This window comes from Argentina silus (genome assembly GCF_951799395.1).
Source record: "Argentina silus genome assembly, chromosome: 19".
NCBI lineage: Eukaryota > Metazoa > Chordata > Actinopteri > Argentiniformes > Argentinidae > Argentina > Argentina silus.
Genome location: NC_139673.1, coordinates 11,597,275 through 11,620,299, shown reverse-complemented (window position 1 = coordinate 11,620,299; position 23,025 = coordinate 11,597,275). Strand labels below are relative to the sequence as shown.

At 43.6% G+C, this 23,025-nt stretch overlaps 2 protein-coding genes across 2 annotated transcripts in view; one reads left to right on the top strand and one right to left on the bottom strand.

The window, feature by feature from the left end:
• Positions 1-1,833: 1,833 nt before the first annotated feature.
• On the bottom strand, positions 1,834-11,980 carry cstf3 (cleavage stimulation factor, 3' pre-RNA, subunit 3). The gene is made up of 20 exons (XM_083691341.1): positions 11,795-11,980; positions 10,886-10,984; positions 10,593-10,688; positions 6,704-6,736; positions 6,194-6,291; positions 6,023-6,089; positions 5,897-5,931; positions 5,684-5,810; positions 5,485-5,562; positions 5,217-5,379; positions 4,911-5,020; positions 4,672-4,788; positions 4,131-4,349; positions 3,870-3,972; positions 3,631-3,700; positions 3,307-3,502; positions 3,043-3,193; positions 2,727-2,821; positions 2,414-2,474; positions 1,834-2,294 (listed from the first exon to the last, which is right to left on the bottom strand). Exons 1-20 carry the CDS (start codon positions 11,819-11,821, stop codon positions 2,095-2,097), a joined length of 2,145 nt encoding a protein of 714 aa, XP_083547467.1. The 5' UTR covers positions 11,822-11,980; the 3' UTR covers positions 1,834-2,094.
• Positions 11,981-15,737: 3,757 nt separating this feature from the next.
• The window catches only part of hipk3b (homeodomain interacting protein kinase 3b), a 40,646-nt gene continuing 33,358 nt past the window's right edge, over positions 15,738-23,025 (top strand). The window contains exon 1 of the mRNA XM_083691326.1: positions 15,738-16,062. Coding sequence (XP_083547452.1) covers positions 15,990-16,062 — 73 coding nt within the window. The 5' untranslated portion in view covers positions 15,738-15,989. The remainder of the gene's footprint in view (positions 16,063-23,025) is intronic.

Genomic DNA, 23,025 nt, shown 5'->3' with positions numbered 1-23,025 from the left:
TTCTTAGATTCATCCTCAGGGTGAAACTATCTCTATTGTCCCAAAGAGGAGAGAGTCCATAGCCTGGGTGCCTGAGTGTTTGTTCATTCAACAATGCCTCATCACCGTCTTGTTTGGGCAGACATTGGGCAGACAATGACAGCTTGGCGAAGGACAAACAGACTGGCAATCAGGCTAGGGGCAATCAGGCACAGGTTTGGTTGCTGTTTGTGCTCTGAAAAACATGTTGACAAGTTATAGACCATGAATGTGTTGCTCTCTATTTTGGGTTCTAATTGAATCGAACTAAAGTAAATTACCAATAATGGTGTTTAGTTTTGGTGACACATTACATGGTAAATGGGACATTCACCCCATTTCAGGGCCAAGGACACACTGTTCATGTCCATCTGAAGTGAGAAATCATATCGGCATCTGGCATCTGGAGTGACAAGTCTTTCATCCCCAGGGCACACACACACACGCAGACAGTATTCAGCCTTCCTCAAAGGATGTTCTTGTCCATTCACAGCTGCTCACGATCAGACAGCCACGTGTCATATCCAAAAACATTACGTTTGCGAATTGGCTAGTGCAGGCTCTTGTTGACAGTTTTTTACTTGAACCATATTCGGGTTTCGAGAAAAGAACTGATTTGTTACAGCTGAATAGGCCTTGCCTCATACCTTGTAACCTACTGACTGGCACTGCAATCCCATACACATCAGTGGCCAGCTAAAGCAGCTCAGTGAGAGGCAACTTGACACTTGGCATCTAGGTCCAGAGATCATGGTCTGGAGGGCACATTGTGACGATGTTGTGTTATCTCATTAGTCTCTGAGGATAGTGTCAGTGAATGGGCTCAGTGGAGCTGAGTGTAACCAGACTGCCAAATACAGAGCCTAAGTAAAGGCTATTGTGTGCAGGGTGGATAAATATGTATTGTCCCCCATGCTTAGGTGAACAGCAGGTGTATTGGCTGCATGTTTGTATAGGCTGCAGACCATATCTGAACATCGCAAAATATAATGAGTGGTGAGGTTGTGAAAGCAGGAAATAGCGAAGGGCATTTGTCGTTCATCCATGTCCTTCCGCAGTCTTCACGTCTTACTCATCTCTTCACACGGATGCATCCTGAACAACACAGATATGTATCTGAAGAATGCACTCAGTTGTGACTTGGTCTCCTCCCTCATCCTACACTGGTCTGTACCATGCTCTGCTTCAAACAATCTGTTTCTTTTCAACCAGCAGACAGATTCATTAAAAAAGACCAGGTCATAATTCACTAGCAGCTTGCCTAGTGTCATGGTTACTTACTCAATAAAATGTCTGGTAAAGGTACAGTGACCAGCCCTCAGCTCTCTCCAACCCTACTAGGCAGAAGGCCTTGTGATGTTGTGTTCTGAGGAGATCCCAGCTTTAACAGAATTAATATGATTAGATGGGTGGAGACTATTAGCAGAGGAGCCAGATAACACTAAATATACAGACATATTTGATTGACAACATAATGCAAGGGCTGCTGTACTGTATCGATATATGTCCCTTACCCATACAGTCCAATTCTGCTCCCTAGTGGAGAGAATACTGCATGGTAACATTCAATGTAAAAAGTCAGAAAAAGGTTAATGCACAAAACAAGACCTTCAAATGACATTTTGATAATCAATGAGATGTGGGATTATATCATTAACACAAAAGACAGTAGACAATTTTGTTTCGATTTCTCCCCTTTTTATTGGAAGGAAATGTGTTCTTTCCATTTGGCTAGAAAAACAGGCAGATTCCTCTTTGCCATCACCAGATCTTCACAGGTGGAAAACTCAACGGCGTGTCAAATCAAGGGTTGAATTAAAAACTTTGTACAGTATATCATCCAGTTTTTAAAAATAAAACTGTTAAAAAAAAAAACAAAGAACAAAAACACAAAAAAACACAGGCGTGTGTGTGTGTGTCTGTGTGTATAGAGGGACCAACAACAGAGGTTGGATCTGCCAGATGACTCATTCACAAAAATTCTGACGTCCGTATACCCTAACAGTTCCGACAGTAAGGGTTACATTCCTGCAGAGTCCATCCCGTGTGTGTGTGTGTGTGTGTGTGTGTGTGTGTTTATCGGATCCGCTTCTGTTGGCGTGCGCGGTAGATGTCGTGTACTGGTGGGGCGACAGCCCCCTTGTCCTCCTCTTCATCAGAGTCGGCGTTGGGCCTCTTCAGTGACTTGGACACGGCATGGTTCTCCATGGATCCGTTCCCCTCCCCGCCTGTATCAGGCTGTCTGCCTGTGATCAGCTCCACTGCTGCATCCACAGCTACGGGGAGGAGGAACATTGGATGAGGATCATGACATACGATAGGGTGTCGATTGACAAACAGATGACATACAGAAAGAAAAAAACCTGGATGTAAAGTGTAGAGTAAAGTGACTTACTCTCAGGTAGTTTACATCTCCTAAAGCTCTCCATAAGCTCATCCACCTGCACAAAGGGACCCTGCAGGGAAAGACAACCACAACCTCAGTAAAAAACAGAGTACAGGACGACAACAACTGTCAGGGTTCTGGGGCTGATTTAGGGTCATATTCACATGGGGCTACTGTATGCTTTTAAGCTTAGCAATGAGGGTGAAACTCACTGTGTATACCAGGTGGGTCTGGGCTGAGGGATTATTTAGGTTTATAGGGTTGTTATATGGGGTTAGAATTAGGGGTTATTTCTGTATAGTGGTGGAGGGGTGGAACTGACCATGAAGCATTGGGGGGGAGGCAGCATCTTCATCAGGTACACGGCAGCCGGGGGGACTGGGAACACCCCTCCTGGGACAGGGTGCAGGCCTGGAGCTGTGGGGCAGAGCAGAGGAATCGACATTACAACATCAGTTTATTTCACTTACAACAAATCACATGAAGTCTGTACAGGGTTAAGAGCTAGAGAGGGGTGAAAAATCAAGAGGTAATGGGAGACTACCGTGAAACTAGGTCAAACTCTTAGGAGGTAGCTGATGACTAGGGCCAGATGGATCGAGGGCAGGGAGGTAGACGTGTGTTAACAGGGTACGTACGGGCGAGGTGGCGGGGCTGGTAGGGGATCATCTGGTTGGTGTCAGGTTTGGGGTACTCAGGTTTGCGGTCCCCCTCTTCCTTCGTCGTGGGTGCAGAGGGAGCCACTACCGTCTCCGGGAGCAGAGCTGCTAGTTTGGCACGGGACACGTCCTGTAAACACACAGACAAACAATCCATCCAGATGAATCAAGGAGAACAACAACAGATCCCTTTTCCTCCAACTGTACTTGTAGAGCATCGAGAGAGAAGGACACAAAGCCCACCTTGTATCCGAGGGCTTTGAGTTCGCTGGCTGAGCAGGGATACAGGTCCATGAACTTGTACCTGTCCACCAGAAGGGCCGTCTCTTTGCCTTCATACTCGTCCCTAAAGGCTGTGAAACGCCTGCGCTCCACCTTCAGGATACTGGCCAGATCCCCAATATTACTCTCAAAGGCCAGGAACCGTGCCCAGATCTCACTGAGACAGAGATAGAGAGGAGAAAGAAGTAGGCAGGGATTAAACATAACGCCCACACAGAAATACTAAATAGCCAAAGTACAGAACTCACATGCCTCATGTGGCTGTTATTAAATAATTCACTGTACCCAGATTTATCTGGCGAGAGGCTTCCGGAGGTGAGAACACGTTCAAACAGAACCCTAGTGTTGTTGTCCTCTGGAAAATGAGAAAAACATAGGAGAAAGAAAAAGAGAGAAAGAGAGAGATGAGGCACTCCTCTCGTCTATCTACTATTTTAGACTACATCAATCATATTCATTTATCAGCCAATGACCTGATCAATAAACCAATCTATAAATTCATCAACCAATGAAGTGTAACTTACCGTTAAGGTGCGAGAGGTAATCGATGTATGCAAGTATATATTCTGGAATGTCTCCATATTTCTTCAAGCCAAGCTCAAATATCTTAAAGGCCACTGATTTGTCCTGTGAGGGAAGGCAATAGAAAATAAATATTGACACACAGATTCAGCTAGAAAATTAGTACATTGTAAATCAGCAGTATGGCTCTAGCTGGAATGAACCGTGTGTGTCATCATGTGTGTGCAAACAGTGTGTAGGGATCCAGAAGTGTGTGTCCCAACCTTGCTGCAGTAGTACTCCATCAGTGCGGCTGTCACGTAGACATGGTGACGCGTGCGCAAGTCCTCTCTGGCCTTCTTAAAGATGATCCGGCCAGATTTTATGCCTTCCGCCCTCCTGGCAAACTTCATGTACTGGATGTAGACCAGCGTGGGGTCGATGTCTTCAATGGCCAGGAAGCGGTTGTATATGCTGTGGACCTTTTCATGTTTCATTCGACTCTGAGGAGAGCAGAGAACACAGGTGGGGTTGTCGTTCATCAATGTCAGTGAGTTTGTGGCCCTCTACTCAATCACTTTTAACTCGACGAGACAGTCCAACTGCTTCTGAATAATTGACGTAATTAGTCTGGTGGGAATGAGGCTAATGAATAGGCCAACAGCCTCTGGGTGATTCTAGTCGCATGTGGATGATTGACTGTCACTCATCAATATCCATTACAACTTTGACTAATTAGTTTTTTTTTCTCCATTTTGTGGTTGATAAACGGTCGTCACAAATACGATTCACTGAACTCATTGACTGTTGTGAGGGGATACTAACCTCCTCGTAGTCAGCGAAGGAGAAGTACAGCAGCATGTTCTTCTTCAGTAGAGTTCCGATGGCACGCTCGTAGATGTTGGCTGCCTCGTCACTAAACAGCTTGGCATTGTTCATGTCCTGACAGGGTGGAAGGGAATCACAGAGTCAGCTCCCTATATCGTAGTCCCACACTCATAGGTTACGTCATACTACCAGTGCTATAAAAAAAAGTCCTGTCCCGGTTGGTGGAACTCTCTTACCCCCTTCTCTGCCAGCAGTTTGCTTGATTGTTCCAGATACTGTGCCGCTTCGTACCACACGTCAGGATGATGGCCCAGGACCAGCAGGCACTGCTCGTAGGCAAACATCACTGCAACACAGCCCACAGGACAGAGCCAGCGTTAGGGCTGCGTACACTTGCATAACATCCCCACAAACAACACTGAATCAACAATTGGAATTGAAGTGTCAACAATTGGATGTGGTGTCCATAAACTCTGGGATATTTGTCGGGTCAGTAGGTGTGAATTCAAATCTTGATTGAGTTGAGTAGGGTCTTAACATACCTCTCTTAGTGATGAGTGTCTGGTCTTCTGTGCGTAGCGGGTTGCTCTTCTCCCACTGGATGTACTTCTTCCACATCTCCACCTGCTGGGACTCCTGGGGGGAGTTTTGGGGGGGCACCGAGGGGGCGTTCCTGTCCAGACCCTTCATCACTGTCTCATACTCCTGGAACACACACACAATCCGTTGATATTCACTTAGCCTGTCTGTTTACACTCATCCCCTCAACGTTCTGCTATGCCCATTGCTTCATGATGTGGAGGACCTTACCTTGGCCACTCTCCTAGCGTTCATGTAGTCTCTACTGCGATCCTCAATCATCTTCTTGGCCAGGTGGACATTGATGCCCTGTTCGTGACATACAAGGTCAGCACCGTGTAGTATAATGGCACTGATGCTGAAAGGTTAAATCATTCAACCCTTGATCACTCATAGGAGTCAAAGGACAGAGGTCAGGGGCGTGTCTCACCTCCTCATACTTGCTGTAGTCTCTCCAGAGCTGTTCGATGTTGATCATGGGGTTCACACAGCCCCTCTGGTACACCCTACGGACCGCCGTGATTCGCTGATTCTCAGCATATGAGCCAACCGCTTCACTGGAGAGACATGTGGGAGGGGTTAAGTCACTTCTAGTCACATTTCACACTGGGATAAACAGTGCTTCTAGGAGAGCTGTACTTACACTCCTTTGAGGAAGTTGATGTAGTCCACCCATATCTGATCGGGGAAAGCACAAGCATTTAATGATCAGGATGATGACTGTAGTGCAGTATAATTACTGTGCGAATGACATTATGTAGATGTTTACCTGGTAAGACATAATCTCCATGCCAATCTTATCCAGGGCAAAGTCATACGCCTGGGCCATCTTTTCTCTGCAGATAGGCAAAGAGGAGTGAGTTGGGGGTGTTTGATCATTTGATTCAGTACATTAGGACATCTCTCATTCATTGTTATTCCATGTGGTATGTAACCCTACTTGTAAGTAGGCAGCTTTCCTTTGGTCTCTCGGACGTATGAGAGGTAGCATTTCCACAGGTCGATGTGCAGGACCTTCATCAGGCATCTCTGAAACAACTATAGCAGGGAGGGGGGCAAATGTTCAAAAACGTACACCAAATCCAATTCTAGTCTTCTACAAACTACAGATAGCTGGTAGAGAGCTCAATAATTCATAACAGTCAAGGAAACGGACATGGATCAGTTCATCATTACTTGAAAGAACAGTAATAGCTGATATACTGTTGATTCACTGCAGTCGAAGAGTGTGACGCTGCATTCCCAGGACCTGCTTAATCACTGATGGTGAGGAGTTAGCGGTGACGTAAACAGCCTCATTGGTTGTTAGGGCAACACCAGATGAGTCAGATTCACTCTGGGTTCCATCCAGTGGGAGGAGGGGGGTGGAATCTCTAAGAGCCAACTAATCAAGACAATTACAGGTCTTTGAGAGGCCAATAGAGGCCAATTGGATTGGTTTGACACTCACCTTTTCTACCTTGTCATAGTTTTTAGCCTTGATCTGTGGATAAAGTGTAAATGCAGTGTTAATTCAACAATACACATTTCTACTGTGTAATCAATGGATAGTAACAGACAATCATGCATGCAAACTTGACATTTCTCTCTCACACACACAATCCCTTAAAGATCAACAAAGTGAATTTCACACAAGAATGACAAATTACTTTTTGGAAGTTGAGGGGTTTATTCTCATTGTACACCATGGAGCATAATGAGCCACATGAGCAACCTGTTGTGAGAAAAATAACAGACTTTTCAAAACATCTAAAGTAAATAGACTTGCAACACAGGTCTACCTGGGAATACCCACCCTCCTATATTACAGCTTGGCATTGGTTACAAGAGAATAGGAGAAAAATATTTAATCTGTGCCTAAAATATATAGTGTGGATCACAGGACTAATCCCTTCACTGCAGTATCACATTTCACTATGTATGTATACATTTCACAAAACATGTTATTGCTAGGGCCCAATCATCAAGGAAGCTCATTGGCTGTCAGTAGCAGGATACAGGCTTTGGCACGACCCTGGCAACAGCCTCCAGTGCAGGCAGTTTGGGTGGACCCTTGGCACAGCAGCAAGGGACTCCTCCCCAGCGGACTATCCCTATTCACTACTCCAGGCCCAGTGTCGTCAGAGCCTCCCCTGTCCTGATATTATGTACCATGCAGTGTCTGCTAGCATCATTACAAACACCAAGCTTTACCAGTTAGCCTGACTGGGACAAAGGGCCTGTTTGTGTGGCAGACTATGGCTAATTATTGTTCCAGTGGCTGCTCAAAACCTTTAGTAGAGATGGATGTAAAGGTTAACTGCCTCAGAGGAGAATAGAAGGCTGAAACACTTCCAGTAAAAAGGAAACAAATAAAACAAAACAACTCGATTCTGACTGAAAATGCAATGCAAGTTTGGTCACAGAAACCAAACAAAAATCTAAGCCTATTCTGAATTGTGCTCGTCACAAAAACAAAAAAGCCTAAACCTCTGAGGAAGTCCTTTACCCCAAATACCACATTGAACTATTCAGGCACACCAAAACCGGATGACAATCACTACTTGCTAGGACATCCATTCAGCATACAGCCTAAAACCTCAATACTGCGGCTAAAGCAGGGAAGTGGCAAGTGTTATCAATTTGGGTCAATTAAATACAATTTAATGTGGAGTTAAATATATGGATTGTTATGGAATAGGGGGAATAGTATGAACTGGACAGTACACTCAAGTCAGGAATTACAATCTACTGCCATTATGATAATCAATAACACCACAAAGAAAAGATGCAATAACTCACAATGCAGAATTTCTCTGGTTATTGGTTTTATTATACAGTATGCCAATAAATCACTTTCCCAGAAACGCAGAGGGTAAAATAAAAAATGGTGAGAGCAGGACAACTTCAGCATTTGTCTTATGCACTCTCAGATCAACCCCTTGAAAGTTGACCAAGGTATGGAACTGGAAATGGTTTGTAAGCAAGACAAATAACCACAGCACAAGAATATGGTAAAATGTGCCACAAAGCCTAGTCTGATACAGAACTAAGATACTGTTTCCCTAGGTTGCACCTTAATGTTGGTGGCTTACAATATACTGTAGTATACATGTGTACGAGTATGAACAGTTCAGAATGGAATTCCTGTCAGGATTATGATCGTAGAACAAGAAAAAGCTTTCTGGATGATGCACACAACATCAAGTGATTTTTTTTTCTTCCCCACCTCAATTAATGAAAAGTCAGATTGTTAGTAATATTTCATTTCATTAAAATATCTAGATTTCCATGTGTTGCAGACACATGTGTATATGCATAGAGATCACCTCAGCTACATCAAAAATGTAACGTGCAAGTTCTTGGTTTCAGGGAAAACAATATTCCTCAAACTGAAACTGAGCCTATCCAGATGAGTTTATCCTCATGATTACATGGTATCCCAAATTAACATTCTCTCAACACATGAATACCATTTTGTTAATTATTTCAGCAATTACTGGTGTGTTAATGGACAATTGCTCCGATGACACACAAGTATAATAACATACAAATAATTAATGACTATAGCAGTAACTGACTTGGGGGGGAAATCAAAACCACAAAAAAAAATCCCTTTTACTTGCGTGATAGTCCCATGCAAACCCAAAAACCCTTTGCCCCATTCCAATCCCCATTCATCCAGTGCTTGCATGAACTAGCATACAAAGACCTATATGAAACCCCTGAGGCTGAAAAACCTCAAAGCAGAGACCAAGAGACACATTAAAAAATATAACAGACTGAAGCAAGCTTCACTTGACTCCCACCCAGATTTAAATCAAAGGGTCATAAACATTCTAAAAAATCCTGGGGCAGCTAAATATTTACTGACAATTTTGAGTCGTGGCAAACAAATGGTATAACAAAATTAACAAAGGAAATGCAACAGATGGGTGAACTTGTACAGAATGACCTATAGGCTGTGCTAAATACTAAAGTTGAATGGGGCCATTCTGAGTCCCTACCTACAGAATAGAGCTTCTAGACTCAGTATGCTCAGCTCCAACTATTCATGCAGGTGCATGTGAAACCTGGTCTAATCTGATTGTATTCAAGTCACAACAGACCGACGAAAAGAGTGGAAGGTGAGAACCTGGCAGTCTATTCTGAGAATATTGCATGGTCCCCAAATCTATTCCTAGTCCAGCCCCGATCCCTGTACTCTCCATAGCAACAACTCAGAAAGAACCGGGTGTTAATATGCAATATCCCTTCCAGGGGACACTGTGGAGCTATTATCATATTGCTCATACCCATCCAATTCTCATTAGGTGTGAATGGGGTAGTGGCAGAATGATATCTGAAACAGCTCTCAATCCCTTGTTCTATGACTGCTATGGACACCCCAGATGACTTCCAAATGTGGTGAACATTACATCTAAATAAAGGAAGCGTGGTCAGTCTAATCATGCTCTCAGCTCATCCACACATACTTACCAACTCCATCCCCAAAACGTTATTGGATTCCAAGCATCCATTTGTGTGCATCACTTAACGGGACAATTATCAGAATGAATCTTTGTGAATGAAAATTAACTCAACAAGTGTGCACACAAAATATTGCAATCAGTACAAGCCTAACATAGGCTGTGCGTGCACACGACTGCAAATGAAATACAAAAACAAAGACATTGAAGATCAGCTAATCAAGAGGAGAAAAAAAAAACAGGACGAGGATTTAGAAATGCTAGGATTTCTATACTTGACATTATGTGGTGAGGGGGGTGGGGCTGGGGTATCAAAGGCACATAAAGAGGGGGCATGGGGAGGGTAGAATGTGGGTGATGTAGATGCTTTGCTGGAGAAAACCCTCAGAATGAAGGAGGAACCTCTGATCTACTTACTAAATATAGGAGGCTTTGGGTCTACTTCATTGCAAATGGCTCGTGGCAGCTAAAGGGGGGGGGATGACTGAGCTGTTTTTTTTTTTTATGTTGGACACACTTACTGTCATTCAGACCGTATATGAACAAAAACAAAAACAACCTCAAAGAAATGACACAGGAGGCAATAACTTGACACGACAAGTGAATAAAAGGCTAAAGCACTCCAATACTATTAAAAAAGTTTTAATGCTGTTGCAGATCAAACATGCAACAAAAGCACTTAAACCCCATTTAAAAGACGCAGAAAAGAGCCACAGGAACATATATAGACTGCTTGCTGAAAAAGAAATGGTTAAGGTTGTATCTTCACCCTAATTATTTATTTACCATTTGAATGCCCTATTGGTCGTGTGAAAACCACTTTGTTGATCCTGTTAGGATATGCACACCCATGCACACATGTAGTAGTGATAAACGAAAAAGAGTATTAACCTCAGCTTCAATGAATAGTTTCCAGAATCTGCCGGAGCTTGGGAATTGGGCAACAAGTCGCTCATATGTTTTCCTTGCTTTGTCTATTGGTTGGTTCTAAAAGGGTAGAATGCATTTACATGTACACGTGTTGACAAGCAAGTTGATACAGCCCTACATGAAATATGACCATGTGCATCATTCACTGTTAGAATTCTTCACCCACCCTCCGCCCTCTTGTTCCCAACCCCTCTCCCACCCGTGTCCCATTTGATTATCCCAGGTAAGAGGAATGCAACCCTGAGTCACTAAACCTGTGCTTCTCGAATCAGAATGCTCCATGCGTCAAGGTCATATGGATTTTCTTCCAACTTCTTTTCTGCCTTCTTCACCTTCTCCGGGATATACTCTGCCTGCAGAAAAACAAAAACATGAAGGGCAGTTACAGACAAGTGAACTGAGAAACAATAGTGATGGCTTGGTGGCTCATTCACACACCGTCCCTACATTGAGGAGTCAATCACTAAGGTTTTAACTACATTGTCTACAAGTTGAACACTCACACATAGAAAGATATAAAAAGTGTCAACATTTCCAAGGGTATTTTGAAGAGTAGGCCTATGCCTTTATTTACAAACTTGTTTCTTAAAAGATGTATATTTTGCTCAAAATTGACCTACAACTACTATTGACGAGTCCTAAACTTTGCTCATAATACAAACATTCCACACGCACAAAGCGGGACGAGACAAAGCAAAGGCGGACACGAGGCGCACGTTTGCGTGAGCCCTCGGGTTGGATAACGTTGCTTTCGAGTTGTTAACTAGCCAGCTAACAACCTAACTACGCAAGTGACGGTTGGTTAACTTACTAGTTAATTGAGCAACCAGTGCATTATGATTTCGATTAGAAAAGGCATGCACAAAACTACGTAAACAAGCTGAGTGCGCGGCCAACCGTCTAGACTGTAGTAGCTTGCACTGCTCCAATTGACTTTGGCCTAGAATGAAATATACAGTTGACGTTTAATAAATTATATTGTCATCTAGTTTAGTAGCAATAACAAGTCCATCAGACGTAACAGGACAAGCTAATACTACATTCCGTCCGACATGACAACACAACGGTAGCAAGGCTAGCTAGCTAGCTAGCTCTGCGGCCTCCTAGTTGTAGTTATCAATCGACCAGTACGGGGAAATGTAAACGCGTTACCAAACAGTTACCTGGTCGGCTGTTCCTTCCGTAGACATGACTGTATACGTTTAGTGTCCCTATGTTACAAACTGCAATAACAACAGTATTTCCACATAAAACTATACATTTAAAAAAAAAAAAAGAAACAGCTAGCTAGCTATATCTGCATGACTGCACGGCAACTCCAGTATGCACAGTCTGCCCGCTGCTGAGGCTAGTCGTTTTCTCAAAATGGCGATTTCGAATGTTCACTTCCTATGGAGGAAGTCACTCCTCCTGCTGACGGAACACCAGACTAGATGCCGATCTGGGGTCAGTTTACGCGATCTGGTTAAGACTAGGTTTAAGGGGGAGGGTATATACGAGCCTAGGTCTGTGACTACGGGAACTTTACCCCGGAGCGAATAATCTCTCTCACACACACACACACACACACACACACACACACACACACACACACACACACACACACACACACACACACACACACGATATCAATGCATGGAAATAAAAACAAATACAACATATTTATTGATATGCTCATTTTCTCTCTCTCTCTCTCTGTGCTACTCATTGCCATTCTGCTGGGTTATCTGTTCAATGTATTTATCTTTTCAATGTGCTGAAGAGGAGCCCTCCACAAGTTCATAAAGAAAGATAGACACTTTCTGCAAAATATTTCTTGATAAACCAGAAAAGAACTCGGTCTAGACAACGATGTTTTTGTTGAGATCCTGCATGACCCCTGTGATGACAAGATCCTCCGATTGTATTACATGTCACATGTGCGTTAGTCGGCTACTACAGACGAATACAAAAAATAAGGGGAAAACACAATTTGTAAATACTATTTTATATTGTATATTGAGGGAAGACACACTTGTGTGTGCCCCCTTAGTTGTAATATGAGGCAGCAGAGGGGGGTAGAGAGCGGATCAGCGCTGGAAAGGGAAACAGACTATAGCAAACGAGCCCAGAACCTATCCTCAGTACACGTGCTGCATGCAATAAAAAAAAAAATCCTATTAGCTAGCTGTAATTTGTACTGCAGACGATGCAATGCTCACCTTACGAATGATTAAGGAGAGCAGCTGCATAGGCTGACTGTGAGAAGACTCTTACCACACGTGTAAAGGGCACCATGTTAACTAGTGTCCCTGAAGGCTAACCTCCCAGGTTTCAGAGGGTTATGACATTATTATCAGTGGGCCAGGCCTATGGACATATCTGACTTCACTTGATGGCAATTTTAATAAGGACATATTTGAAATGTGTGTTAAAATAGAAGCGTCAATGCGTCAAATCACCATCATTATCTCTAGTCTCTTATTTGACATCCACATCGAATCAGATTCATGCAGACCCATTCTGCAGTTAGTCAATAGCCCACGCATGTGCATCAGTAGGCCGGTCTATATGTGGTTAGTGCTGAATAAAATACTAAAGTATACTATACAGATTACCATAAATGTTTGCTACTCTGGAACTCTCAAGAGTTGTCCTAATATTTACATTGTTAGTCATAGTGTTTGTTTCCATCACCGATAACTCCAGAGGCCATCGCAACCGATCTAAACTTGTGGCACTGCAGCGACCAAAATATGGTAAAATTCCTGCAGACTGGGAGCTAAAGCTGCTGAGCAGACAGACGTAAGGCTTACAGCAGCGAGAGCGGGATACAAGCCCTCACACCTGTTGCCTTCACCAGCTGGGGCCCAGCCAAGCCTGGTTTCTGCCCTGGGGGACAGGCTGGAGTTGGAACGGGGGCTGGGGCTGACAGTTGCCTGTTGTCAGATTAGGTTACAGTTGACCCCCAGTTGGCCACTTCAGACAGTGAGGGCTTATAATAAGCAGCTCTCTTTGTCAGGATGGTGTCTCCAGGCTGTCTGAGCTGTGTGTTCGTCCCTCTTAGCTCAAAACCAGAAAAGTCCTCAGAGCATCAGAGCTGCTTTTTGTCATTAAAAAAAATATGTGAGTGTATGGTGGTTAGGGTAATCCTACAGTTTTATTATTGAGAATGAAAATATAGGGTAGGGTTATTCAAGATGTCTGCTTGCTCTCACAGTTTCACCTGGATGTTTTGCGTAATGACATTTGTATTAACTTTTTAGATTGGTTTGGAATCATCTGAATTCGTATCCTGAGGGTGAATGTGTGAATGTCACTCAGTTTTCAGCTATTGTCAATTTCAGCAATGTCTGCAATGTTTTAGAAACAGTGAATAGTGATGCATAATTATAGTAATTAGTGGTATGACTGACGTGTAATTTACCCACATAGAAGGGACGTACCCATTCACTAGGATGATTGCTAGACTATTTAGACAGATAGGTTGTTGTCCATTCAGTGTTATTAGATACAATCTCCTTACTTCAAGTGCCTCACCATACAATGATTCAGGGGTTTTCAACTCCAGTGCAGGATCTAAATGGTCCTCTCATCATTGGGGTTGAGATTGAAGTAAACTCAGTAACAATCTAGCACATGAACTACATATTTATCTATTAAGCGCTACAGAGAAGTGTGGAACAGCAGACAGACAATATGGCCCTACAGGACTTTGAAGCCCTCCAAGCTTGGGCAGTAGCTAGTCAGGCATTGCCTATGAGGACTCAGGTTTTCTCTTTCAAACAAACCTCCTCCCTTAGTTTACAAATGGATGACTGGTCAAATCCCAAACATATCAGACTTCTCGAATCCTCAAGCCGTCGTCAACTAATAACCTTATTACAACTACCAGGCCAGAGATGGGGCCGGCAGCTGGTAGTGTCACAATCCAAATATATGACAAAACAGGCTGTGACTGACAACTATGAAGCCATTTGCTCGGCCATGTCAGACCAGCTGGTAGACCAGTATGTTGGGAATCAGGATGTGACAAACCTGGTTGGTTGCCTCATATGCAATACTTGGTCAACTAAAAGGTTCAAGACAGATTTTGGGGTTTTCTCTGTCTGTATCTGTCCTGTACTCAGTGAATTGTGCTACTGTGTATATATTGTACAATCAGCAAGCCATACACACAAGTTATCTTGGAGAAAATAAAGTTACTTTATTGATTTACTTTATTGACTTTATTGAAAGTTACTTTATTTTTTACACTACTCTACTCTACTCTACTTTCTACAGTATTCTACTCTATTATTCTCACCATCTCTATTGGAATATCTCTGCATCCCTGCTAGTTTTACGGTGGTAATGACAGATATATTTGTCATTCTAACTCATTTTATAGTTTCCATGATGAATTCAATGAATTCCAACTGAGGAACATCCATCCACAACAAATCATGTTCTATAGACAGACCTCTTGTGAACGAAAACTGAGTCAGTTTCCTAGGCAACTTGCATATCAATTACCCCTTCTCCAATGAATACCTTTCAAGAAGATGCAGTCGATAAGCATGCAAGCACTTGTTGATTATTTACAATATGACAAGAAGGAACAGATAAACACAATTTAGCCTACACCTGAAATGAATACCTACTCTATACAACAAGTTGTTCTTGAGCTTGTTACAGCCGTAAATATGGTCTGAAAGGCAAATTATTCTTTCTTACTCAAAACCCATACCATTTTCAAGATAACCGAGATTCAGATGTTAATATACATGCTATTACTTAATTATTTATGAAAAAAAGTTAACTCACACTGGGGCCAAACTCACACCCTGCAAAACTATACTTTCTTATCTCAATGAGGCAAAATAAAAATAAAACAATTTGTTTTATACTAATTTGTTTCTTTCATTTCTTTTTTGTTTTGTCAACAATCTCGCCACCCCACCCCACCCCACCCCACCCCACCCCACCCTGTTTGGCTGTCTATCATACATTGACGGCTGTCACGTCACTGTGAATGTCCTTTAGTGTGAGTGAGCAACTCATCTATCGATTCGTCTGGTCTAGCTCCATGCCATCAGCTCACAAACAGTTCGCACGCAGTCGAGAGACTGAGGGAAGACGTAGAGACTGTCAGAACGGGAGGATCGTTCAGGAGAGAGGGGTACCGGACGCCCTTTCAGAGATGGGCTTCGTCGCCCAAAGAGCCAGAAGGATAACTTGAGCTGTATAGCTACATCTTGGGCTAAGTTTGGTGTTATTGAACGTTTATATGCGTGAGTTATTTGAAGTTTAAAATGTGGGAGATGGTGGTGTTGTCGAGAGCGAGGTCTCCCCTCCTGTTGTCCAGGACAAGATGGCAGCAGTGCATGCAGACTGTGCATGGTATGGGTATATAAGTCCATAACATGTTCAGAGAAGCCCTGGATTCTACCTAATGTTACTATATGTGAAGGTAAGTTGTCATTTGAAACCTTTTGGAAGTAATTTGCACAACTAGCAATGGATCAAACGAGTTTGTTATTGTGAAACAGCTGTTTTTAGTTGAAGCTAGCTAACCTGCCTTTTCAGCAGGCATCTCTTCCCCTCATCCTCAACCTAGTTAGCTAGCCCTGATATGGCTAGCTAGCCTCTATACGGAGACTGGGTCGATTTTGTTTGTTTGTTTTGCTTGAGTGTTTGCTCTGACAGGAGTAGCTCGAACTGTATCAGTATAGGATAACGGTTATACTGTTTCAATTGTAATTTTTGCATGGGCAATGTTTACAGTTTGCCTGCATTGTGGCATAGCATATACATGTTACACTTAGGCATATGTTTCCCTGATTCTTGCCACAAATGATCTATGAAAGCTAAACGTTATTATCATTTACTGTGTGGGAGGACGTACAGACGTTTTGTTTCCCTGACTCCAAATGGCATTAGTTGTAACTAACCTACTCGTGTCATGTGTGTGATTAGTATATTTTGCTTCAATTTACTGTTAGATCTAGTGAGATGAGTTATGTCTAGGGGTGACCTCATCAATATCTCCTCTGCCAGCTGGTTTCAGGTAGTTACTCAGCTACCGAGTCCCAGCCCCCCACCCCCCCTGAAACCAGCAAATATCACAGCCCTTTGCTGTTTCTAAAGAATGAGCTCATTTAGAGGCTGAAGTCAATAGGGCGTCACAAGATAGTGTCATCTCTGCCATTTAAGAGCAAGGCAGATTATGGACCAATGCAATAGCTTCACTCAGTGTCACTGAAAATATAGGCCCAGTAAGAGGATTAGATAGATTTAAGGCTGTGATGACATATAGCCTAGCTTATTTGCCTACAGCCCCCTTCTCTCCCTGCATGCTATCCTTGCTTTCAGTGCCATTTCCAACCCCATCAGCAACCCATAAAAGCATAAAGGTGGCCTAAAGATTTCCTTATCTTGTGTTGACATGCATTCCGAAACTAGCCCGCTTCATCACCGCTCTTGCTTTATTGCCTTGCCTTCCTCTGGCAACTTGACAATCACCCTGCCAGTTTGAAGGTGTTACCTGTGTTATTGCCTCATAGTATGAAGTTCAACCCCTCCCCTCCCCTGTAGAGAAACACAAACAACCCCACTGAAGTTCCCAATCTGCTCTCAGTGCTCTTTGACTCATCTTATCACTTTGTATTAGTTAGAGACATACTGTGGGTACGAAAAGTACCAAATTCCCAGACTTGTTGTTAGTGTGAGAGGCATTGCATCAAGGTTGAATAGAGTCTTTTTAACACAGGCCTAAATGCTGCCTGTTCTTGGCAGTGATAGTTTGAGAGTCTGAACAGGTCATCCAAACAACTTTCCTCAGACTGAAGTGTTCTCATAATGTGCAATTTCATGCTGAGAACAAGAGTGAGCGAATACCCTTATTAATCATGTAATGTGATTAGGCTGCCGTGTTTAGCGACATTAACCATCTTTTTAAGACGTGCTGACACAGATACTTAGAACCACCTACTGCGCACACCCAATAAGTCAAAATCTGATTTGTTTCTTTATTTTACGAAGAATGCACAACTTGGAGGGGTGGGGGGAGATGCTGTGCTCTCTGTCTCGTGGTTTCCTGATTGAAGCAGCACACTTGATTAAGTTGTTGCACTCATGTGATCTTGCTTTGAGTGTGCTCACTCACCCCCCTCTCCTCTTACCCCCAGGCCATGAATGCAGGGCGGTTTTTTTTTTTTCTTACTCTTTACTTTGAGCTCATTCTGTGATGTATCCAAACACAGTGGCTTAAGAGAATAGACATGGTGTGGACATAAGCCACTGTGTCTTGTGTTGTTAAGCATAAGAGCCCCCACCCACCAATGTCGACATAAGCTGTCCATGGTGGAGCATTTGAATGTTCTCCTACTCCCCAGGCAGATCGATGTTGGTCCACTGTCACCGCTTGCTCTATTGACCTGCCCTGTAGTCAGTCTGTTTGTCTCCCCCGTCCCTAAGTGGAGCACGCTGTATGCAATTTGTTGAGCATCAGCTTTTGTTTATCCATTAGCATTTATTAGCCAGTACATTTAGAAGGGGTTGCTGTGTTTGTGCCACGTGACCACTGCCTCACTCATACATGCTGTTCTGCTGTGTCTCGTAAATATGATCCTCCACGCCTGGTAGATAAAGGGCCCTCTATTTTCTGAAACACGTGACCTCACAGTTCTTTATCAGAGCCCTTAAGGCTCTCTGTTTTAGGAGTCCTCCACTCACATGACTAACCCATAAAGAAGCCATATAATGTTGCCTCCCCCTTTTGGTGTCAAAGGGGGAGTTGAGCACATGTCCACCCAGACCTTTGGTGGTTCGCTCCTGATGAGTGGAGAGGGACAGGGGACAGAGTTGGCGTCAATTACAAAGTAATTACAGTCTACACGGGAACTGAATAAGACCAATCTTCTGGTTTAAATTATTTTCATTGGACTGCAAATTGAAATTGATCAGACCCTAAATGGTGCCGTGACCGGGCAGGGCATAGGCTTAACCAAGCCTTATGTGGTTGTATGATCATCAGAAACTGACCAGCACTTTTCCAGGTGTTTAGATGTAGTCCCCAGGTGTCCACTGATGTTGAGTAGTATAGGGTTACGGTACCTGCATTAGTGGTGCGATGGGGCCGGCGGCATCTGGAGTTCAGCTCTGCAGCGGACCCTGTGACTGTGCTGTCGTACCTCGGAGGACAGCAGATGGATAGTCTACAGGCAGGATAATCTTGTCTGGCTGAGGGTGGGGTTGGATGTTGGAGACATCAGGCTTCTTGTGTAAGTATTTTACATTTTGCACACTGAAATTGAGTCTGCCATGAGTTGACCCCAGGGTTTTTCAAAGGGTTTATGGTTACCTATATGCCAAACATGCCTCAGAGGAACATAAAACTCACTAATTTAAAGACTAGTGTTTGAAAGCACATTGCTCTCCAACATATCCCTCTCAGGGGATATGTTTGGGAATGTATTTTTGGTTGACCCCAGGGTTGATGTCACTCATGGCTGAGGTGCTGGACAGATAAGTATCCCCTAAGAGAGGAAAGTGTTTAGATTCTCCATGATGACACAACTGAAATGTCCCACCAGCCTTTTTCAGAGGAATTTTGAGACCTGTGTAGTGTATTTTGCCTTGTCAGGACTTTTTCTAAGCTTATGTTTTTCTTATCTTCCTTATCCAAACAAGATCTTAGGCCCCCCTTACTAATAAATTACTTCTTCTTTGTTCTGTTGCATTTAGGCAAGTACATAGTCATATCCAAACATAGCCAATATCCAGAGGAATTTGTTTGGTTTCAGGATTTCTTTGGGGTTTTTTTCCACCAAAGAAGGGAAAGAAACAGGGATGTTTTTGTGTGTGTAATTACAGCCACTTCCTGTTTTCTCTGTTCTTGTGTTTATGGCTGAAGGGTTAGGGCATTTTTGTATTTTCACCACACATAGGCTAAATACATGCTCTACAGAGCAAGAGATGCCATGCACCCCTTGACCTTCAGAGCCAACTTTACTAGAACTTTGTGGCAGAATTAGGCCTAAGCAATGTAAATCAAACTCTTTTGCTAATCACAAGCCCCATGTAATTGATTTAACTATAAGGCTTGCAACAACATGTTATGTTGAGCCGAATAGATGTGCTTTGTATAGATACCCAAATGAATCAAGCAGCCTCAAACTTAGCTTGAGAAAGCCCATGTGGAGAGAATATTATCCCTAGTTTAAGTTCTAGGCCTACTTGATACTGGGTATATTTGCACCCTCTTACTGCATCACTTCTAAGCCTTCTTGCACTGCTTTCAGAGGACCATGTTTTCTTTTCCACAATTTTGTATTTTTTAAGTTTTATTTTTTCCCCACTGATATCAGTTTCTGAGATCTTTCACGCCTCATGCACATTTACTTTTTCTACACACAGGAACATTTAGTCACTGTGGACAGGTGTACTCTTTATTCCCCCCCCCCCACAACAAATTAATTCTAACCTGGCTAGGGTCAAAGGTCAACTGTGTGCAATTACTTTGCAGCTGAAGGCTTCTGAAAAAACCCTGCAGCTTTGAGGGATGTAACATGAGGCTACAGGAGGAGCCTCCTGGCCCGACCAGGGGGTGTCAGGCTTCAGGTGTTAATAATAGCAGGGGTCTGCAGCTGCCATTCTGTTGCCTTTGCTGAATTAAAGGCCCTGAAATCCTGAGCCTTTTGTCCCAGAGACCCTCCGCCACTACTGAGGAGGGGAAGAGTGTTAAAGAATGGGGGGCAGGGGACACACTGGCCACTGTTAAAGACAGCGTCTATCAGTTGGATGGTTTGACACAAAAGCCCATTTAGAGAGAAAATGGCCGCTGTTTGATAGTGTTATCCCGTCTCCAAAGCCTGGCTCTTTGTGCCCTGTCACCAAATGGTACCATAGGGCCTGATTGTGTAGAGAGCAGTCAAGGGAATAGGACAGGCCTTATCTCCCTGCTCAGAATAAGGCTTGAGGGCTGGCTCACAGACTTGCACCGTTGTTATCAAGAGGCATGCGTGCTTTCCGTTGAGCAGATTTGCTGGAGGAGGCCGGGCTCTCTGTCAGCCCAACCCTGCAGTTCCTGTGGTCTGATGACTTACTAATGTTTTTTTTTTCTCTCTGAATGTTTGCTGGTCTCTTGGAAGTGGGATTTTGGAAACTTTCCTTACTGAGTAACCGGAAGGCAAGTGGATTTGAGCAGTTAGGCTGAGCACAACGCTGTGTTTTTCCACCATATGGTCGTCTCAGTCAGATGGGGCCAGAGATGAGACTGGAGACTCGGCTGCTCATGTGAAATGGTCAGTGCTTTGGCTAAAGTGACAACTAGCTAACATACTGTTTTGACACCGAGTAGGCAAATGATTTAAAGTTAGCGTAGGCTATTTTTTTTATTCATCACTCTTTCATCCCTCATAGTTGGTCTGCCAGAGGTAGGGTACAGGGAGTCAAATGTTCTGAGAAATATTTTTTTAGTTTTTTATTTCAATGTTGTTGTTGTTCTTCTGGAATGCACACACTGCGGACCTGTCTGCTGTTCCTACCTGGGGGCTAAGTGAGGGGGCGCTGACTCAGCGTCATTATTGCCTCTTAGCGCTGTCTTTCCTGGCATCGATGTGATAGCATCCTAATGCGCCATAGGCCTCGGCAAACTTACCCAAGCCCCGCAAGTTATGGCAAACCTCCCTCTCATTGGTGGAGTTGTTGAATGATAGCAGGAGTTGAAGGGATAGGTGGGTGTACATAATGTTAGTTATGTTGTTTATGGCTAATGTCGATCTAACATCAGGGGCTGGCCGTCCATGAGGAACATGAGTGGAGCAGCCACGTCCCGGCCAGTATTGATGTGCTGCTGATTACTGGGCGGTTGCATAAGCGTCCTTAGAGACAGGGAGGCCCTGTATGTTTCCCTCCCGCCATAGGAACACTGCAGGAAACACACACAATGAGGAGTGTTCACCCATGGTGACACAACAAACTGCCTCTGTCTGTGTGGCTTCAGCTGGGTGCCTTTAGCTGGGTGCCATGGCCTTCTCTCAGGACCGCACTTGTTTCTGCCAGTCATGACAAGCAAGCGGATGCATAGACAAGGGCGTTTCTTTCCTCAATTGAGGAATTGAGCTAGATAGAACATTAAATTCGATAATTTGGTATGCCTAATACTTCACATTACAGTGTTAGAAAGTACAATGTAACAATGAGTAATAACAATACTTGTTACACATTTCTACAATTATACAGTAATACAATCACTGTAATGCGAAGTATGTAATGTGACCGAAAATGTTGCCAGGGAATTTCTCAATTTAATTTGAAATGGCCTAATCCAACATGAATGATGACCTCATTGTGAAACTGGGGTTCTTGATATAATTCTGATCAGTTTAGCATTATATAACATTATATAACATTATTGTCTGTGGCACAGTTACAGTACTTGCATTTTTATTTTTATTTTGAAAAGGTTCTTCACAGGTTCTTCCTAGATCTTCTATGTGGCTAAGCAGTGAAAAGGTGTGTAGAAAATCTGAAACAACAAGAGGGTCCAGAAGCTCTCAGCCTGTGCTGCCTAGTCAGCCTTGCAAGGCAGGAATTGGCAGCCTCCCCTCTCAGTGAGCATGTGATGGCAGCCTGTTGAATAGTGCACACTTCTGTGGTTCCCCTTTTCCTTTGCACTGCTGCTGTGGCGTACAACCCAGGCAGACGGACACAGCCCTCCATCCGACCTCATAACAAACATGGGTGGGAATCGTCATCACCAGGGTGTGCCTTACTGACCCAGCAGGTAGTGCAGAGAGAGGACAAAGTCTCCAAATATGGAGTAGAATGAGAGTGAAGACAGGTAGGCAACAATGAATGGGCAGTTAGCTATTCAACTCTAATACTTTGCTGCCTTGCCTTCCATCCATTAAAAGTTGGGGACATGAGAGCGAGGCGTTTGTTCTCGTAGTTGTACCTTTTTAATTATAGCTTCAACCACCAAATTTGAAAAGGTGTAATTTGGAGAAAAAAAATGTGTTTGTTCATAGGGGAGGCTTTGTGGTACTGTGTGGCTTTGTGCTACTGTGTGCCCTTGTGACTCACCAGCACCAGTCTTGTTATTCGGGAGACAGGAGGGAGTCGTTTGGAAGCCTAGTGTGACAGGCTCGGGGATGAGGCATGCTCAGCTTCTAAATCTGTCTCTGTGAATGCGCCGTTGATTAAAGTCAAAGAGCCGGGAGGGTCGAGCTGCTTTGATGTAACTGGATGTGCTCCAGAAGAAGAAGAAGAAGGAAGTAGGTTGTGGGCTCCAGCAGGGCACACAGGACAGCCACTGATAAGGTCACTGTGCCAGGGCGAACTGCCCCGCTCTTGTTTAGGCCGCAGACAAAGCCACAACATTAGAAAACCTGTCACGTTTCCCTTATTTCTGTAGTCTACTGCCCCAAGC

Coding starts and splice junctions, on each gene's coding strand:
- cstf3 (XM_083691341.1), bottom strand. CDS start 11,821: ATGTCTACGGAAGGAACAGCCGACCAG. Junction 6,737..10,592: donor AACTATTCATTGAAGCTGAG/GTTAATACTCTT, acceptor CTTTATCCACAG/ATCAAGGCTAAAAACTATGA. Junction 3,973..4,130: donor TGGAGTACTACTGCAGCAAG/GTTGGGACACAC, acceptor CTTCCCTCACAG/GACAAATCAGTGGCCTTTAA.